The sequence below is a fragment of the Ostrea edulis genome, chromosome 2, assembly GCF_947568905.1.
Source record: "Ostrea edulis chromosome 2, xbOstEdul1.1, whole genome shotgun sequence".
Taxonomy (NCBI): domain Eukaryota; kingdom Metazoa; phylum Mollusca; class Bivalvia; order Ostreida; family Ostreidae; genus Ostrea; species Ostrea edulis.
The window spans coordinates 49767069-49772068 of record NC_079165.1 but is presented as its reverse complement, the minus strand read 5'-3'; the positions used below and the strand labels follow the sequence as shown (position 1 = coordinate 49772068).

Sequence of the window (5000 nt, the reverse complement as noted above, 5' to 3'; positions counted from 1 at the left end):
ATTTTTACTAAGAAATCAGAGAAATAGAAAATTGTTTTAAAACAGCATTCCTCCTATGTTTCAAACATCAGCTTATACCACAGGTATGTGTAAATTGAGTAACAGACATTCTGATAAGTTGGGTCTGGTAATAGTGGGGAGAATGATGTCCTATAGTGGAAAACCGAAAAAGGGAGTCAGTAAAAGTCTTAAAAACATACAAATATTTACAGTATTGGCTGACATTATCTGACATCTGAATATTTATGCTATAAACATTATAAATTTACTAGGAATGGAATAAACTTGTTGTTTCTCGGCTGTATTTCCTAAAAATAACTTTGATATAAACTAGACTAGTGTAAACATTTTTTTCGTTATGGACGCCATTTAATGGTATATATATATGGCACTGTAATTTACAATCTCAATCGGTTACTTAGTGATATTTTGAGTTTTATTCCAATTTTTTTTTAGAGGGGATATTTACCAGAATAATATACTTCATTTGTAATATTTTTTTTTTGATTGAGGCATATTTCATGCCTTATCTTAACAACTTCTTCTACATGTACAATTAAGTCACTTCTTATAGGGTCTTGACTCACCTGGAGAACGACACCGGGGCTCTGTTTTTCCTTTGTTTGCTCTGCTTGCTTTTTAGGCCTTTTTTTTTTCTTTTCTTTCCTTTTTTTGCCAACAAACATGGTTGGTGCTGGGCGCTTCAAACCTAGTTTTTGTTTCAACCCTAGGTTTTCATGGCCTTTTTTATGCACCACTTTTGTTTCCAGTAAAGATTCATGATATTGTATTTTTATCGCATTTGTTTTTTGTAACAATATTGTGGCTGGGAGAACGCTGTTGTGTATTACTTTAATATATTGCATTTCTAGTCAAGATACAGGTATGTCTCCCAGCCAATTTCTCTCTGTATTTTTAGGACTCACATTTTTGTTATTTTTAATAAATGACAATCTTTTTTACCTAATATGTTTTTCTGTTATAATTTACATGGAAATAAACAGAGCTGCAATGTTGCCTTGTAGTAAGAGCAAATTTTAACTTAAACATGGATATTGCAAGTATTATGAATGAATGTTAATTTTGCCAAATCATACATTATAATGTGAACAAGTTAGTTGTTTTTTTTTAAATTTTACTTTCTGTACGCAACAGCTCATTGTAACATTCATTTTGTTTTGATTGATTATACAGATTAAAACTTACAACATATGTAGCATTTCATCATATCAACCAAAATATCATTTGCCTCATTGTCTTGATAATAATTTCATAGACTACTAAATTCATATTCATACACAAAGACCTAGTAGTCAGTTAGATCTCAAAATGATGTAAGAATTTAAAAATATCATGTCGGGGAGTAAGACACGGAAAGAAAACAAACATATGTAAAATTGAAAGGCAATTATATTTTAAAAAGTTATGTGTTTTGGCCAGATTTCAAAGCAATCCGGTTTAAAGACCGAGAAAATAAGCACCGCCTTCAAATTTACCTGGCCTGTGAACCCTTGTCAATCAGGAGAAATTGAGCTTTACATTGGATGTTAGAAATTGATGGACATATAGTTACTAGTCTTTGTGTATACTTTATCTATCTTATCAGGCGATCGAGGCGCCCATACAATCCTTTGATGCTTACTGTGTAATCCAACTGGAGAGGGAATTTTCATGTAGAGATAGTCATATAATGATAATAATAGCTTGATGATGTTTGTCCGTCCATGTAAAAAAATGGTTGAATTTCTTAGTGATGGTATTGAGGGTCAATTTACTATATATTTTGCCTGTACTTCATCAGTTAGGAGTTTTATTGCTAGAAATACCGGGTTTCTCTGATTTAGTTCACACTAGTCTTGAATGATTTTGGTCAGAAATTGATTGTCTGATTTATAATCAGGCTGTGTCGATTTTTGCAGTTTCTGGTTATTCCATAAAATAATGCCTGACATGAATAAATTTTAACTCTGTTAATTAAAGTTTTTGGTGATGGTCAACATGTCGGACTGTCGGAATATTAGACTATAGGACCGTCGGAATACCGGCCCGTCGGACTATTGGACTGTCAGAATTAACTGGGCTTGAACCGACAAAAGAAGCATCACTTTGACTTTGGTTGCCTCCTCGCCATTCGAGTTCTTTGCGTATAATGTCAGCACACAAATACACAAAATTCCGATCGGCGTCAAAGTAGCCATGATTAACCTGAGGAATATTCATCCGATAACTGAATCCTATATCTAGATCAGCGAAATAAAGATCTAAACGGTAGGCACAGCAGCGACACTAGCTGGTGTCGCTGACCATGGGTAGTATGTGTTACTGTTTACATTGTGGCGTTAGCGTTCTAGAGTTTGAACAAGTTATTTTTTTTTTTTTTTTTTTTTTACTCTAGAGATCGTTAAAACTGTTGCATAGATCTCGGGATTTAAACTCCAGATCAATGATAACAGTTTGAATCCAGGTTTAGGTGTTTCTTACAGGTAGGGCTTCTACACTGGATCAAGTGACATGCATGAATATAAGTGCAATGTGACAGTACAAATACTTCTACCATGTTAATTTCTGTTTAATTTGTCTACCATGTGGATTACATTACATTACAGACAGAGTGCAAATTCTATTACATGAATTTAATAGCCTAGGGTTCTTATCCAAGATGATTGATGCATGCCCAAAGGAGGTAGTTGCCGCTTAGCGGCGTTTAACCCCTTTGGGCATGCATGCGCCAACTAACCCAAATTTTTTCCATCTAACCCCTACATTGCAGCAATAAACTTTTCAAATCAGGTTTTAATGAATTATAAACATGATATTCAAATCTCTTTTTGATACTGTACTTGACCTTTAATCAGGGTATTTTTAATTGTAATTTTGTGATATTTTTTTTTCTAGCACACTTTACCAATGGCTACATTGATGAAAACTGTACAAGGAAGATACATTTTGGATACTTTCAAGGAAATGAGGATGATAGAAAATTCATGGATAAGAAGATGTTGGTTAGTGTAGATCTAATATTTTCTGTTGTAATACTTACAGTACCCGCAACTTTATTCTTGACATATTCCTATTGTGCGTCTGTCATATCGTGCGTGTACGTATCCTATCGTACCGTGCGTGTATCCTATCCTATCGTGTATCAGGTTTTTTGTTTTTTATTGTGTTTTGCGTTTATCAGGTCTATTGTGTTTTGCGTGTATCAGCTAGGTTTTCCGTTTATCATAAAAATCGTTTATCGTGTAGCTTTGGAAACTATCGGGATCGTAACTTAAATCAAATGAAAAAGTACGATACCTTCCGACAGCTTTATTCGTTTTGTTAAAGAAGCTATTTTTAGGAATCAAGGAAAGACATTATATTTGAAGGAGAACATAAAGCTGTCGATTTTTAGGCAGAAGAAGAGCTATTTATATGTCCAGAGAGAGGGTGAAAATTTCATTCAAAGTAGTCTGGAAAGTAGGCAGTGGTTTGCTCAGCAAACCGAGGGCATTAAATCTGAAAGCTCTATAATCTGAAGTTCATAAACATTTCCTTGTCTAGAAAGAATTATTTGTAATTAACACTAACAGAGAAATAGGAAGTTCCGATTTGAAAGAGAAAATCAGTAAATTTCATTGGTTATTACATATATTTTAATAATGGTTCTTTTTCTTCCGATTTTTTCCCCATCGGTATTCTGCTTAATATAAATATACATCTGTACCAACTATTGAACTTGTGTGCATCCTCATATCTGATTTTGTGTATCACCCGTGTTTTGAAAGCAAACATTCTCAGGGACATTGTATTTCACACATTTTGAAGATTAAGTTTTAAAAGGGTGCAAGGGTGTTGCATCCCACAAATTCTGCTCAGCTGGGCACGATTCAGCTGTCGGTGTTGTTGTTTTTTTTAACTTGTACATGTACATATGTACCAATAGTCGGACGTTTAGATACTGGAAATTTATGCTGGTTTGGATGATTATTTGAATTTTTTACACACTAAACACAAGCATTTTTAAGCGTTTCAAAATTGCAAATTTTAAACAAGCCGGGTTTTGTTTATGTTCTTTTTAATAGTTTATTTGTTTTTTGTTAACAAAATATTGATATAGTAGCCTGCAAATCGCAAGAAGGACTCCACTTCTTTCACATTCACAGGTACTTTCCAGTTCACAATACTTTTAATTTTGTCCTCATCAGTGCTAATTTCTGTTTTCACTAATCACATGACCAAGGTATTTTTTTTTTAGATTTTTTAAATTTTCAATTTTAGTCCGTGTTTACATAATATAGAAAATGCTTTGTCCAGACGTTGAACGTTTGGACTTTTAGATACCATGTAACATGGGTAGGAGTACTAACTCACAGTGGCTTTAAAAATTCCTAGCATTGATGGTTCACAAAAGATCTTGGCCGCATTTCCTGCTATCTTTGAGAATAAATTCCAGGGTGGTCAATGCCTGGTTATGATGTTTATTTCTCACAGTGCCATATTGTAACTGAGCAGCAAGGAATAAGTCGTGATTCAGTTTTATGTTGATTTATTTTGGTAGAAATGTATAAGGCATTGACCTATAAGCAAAACAAATAACAATTGTATTAGGCAAAAAGTACAAGTTAATAATACAGTGGAACCCCGTTATTACATTCCCCTTTATTACGTTAGTCCGCAATCTGATTAAAACCAGATCCTGAGATCCGCTCACTTAGATCGCTACACTAGGATCTGACGTAACCCCATAGGGGGTCACATCTGCATGACCTTTCGCTTGGAATATTCATGAGAACTATCAGCCAGTCAGATTGCACCATACAGACAATGATGGCTATTTAGGCGGATCCTGGCAATTCGTAAACAAATTGCTGTAATCTCTCTCCCACGAAGTTTATTCCACACTGTAAATTTGTATATTCTCGCATAATGAATTTTAAACTTTCGCAATAATGCCTAATCTATTCCGTTCATTCAAACAACAAAACGTACGATATTAAATATACCCAAATTAAATTAAT

The 5000-nt window shown here is 34.0% G+C and overlaps 1 protein-coding gene across 6 annotated transcripts in view; it reads left to right on the top strand.

Moving 5' to 3' along the window:
* Positions 1 to 5000, top strand: part of LOC125679942 (DNA-directed RNA polymerase I subunit RPA49-like) — a 146898-nt gene that overhangs the window by 13566 nt on the left and 128332 nt on the right. For 3 of the 6 annotated variants that reach the window (XR_008800007.1, XM_056154401.1, XM_056154399.1), the window contains exon 2: positions 2896 to 3002. Coding sequence is in view for 2 of the 6 variants with exons in the window: in XM_056154401.1 (XP_056010376.1) it covers positions 2896 to 3002 (107 nt within the window). In the remaining 4 variants the exon portion in view is untranslated. Of the gene's footprint in view, positions 1 to 2895; positions 3003 to 5000 lie in introns of those variants that run through there. The other 3 variants (XM_056154403.1, XM_056154402.1, XM_056154400.1) reach the window with 2 other exon arrangements.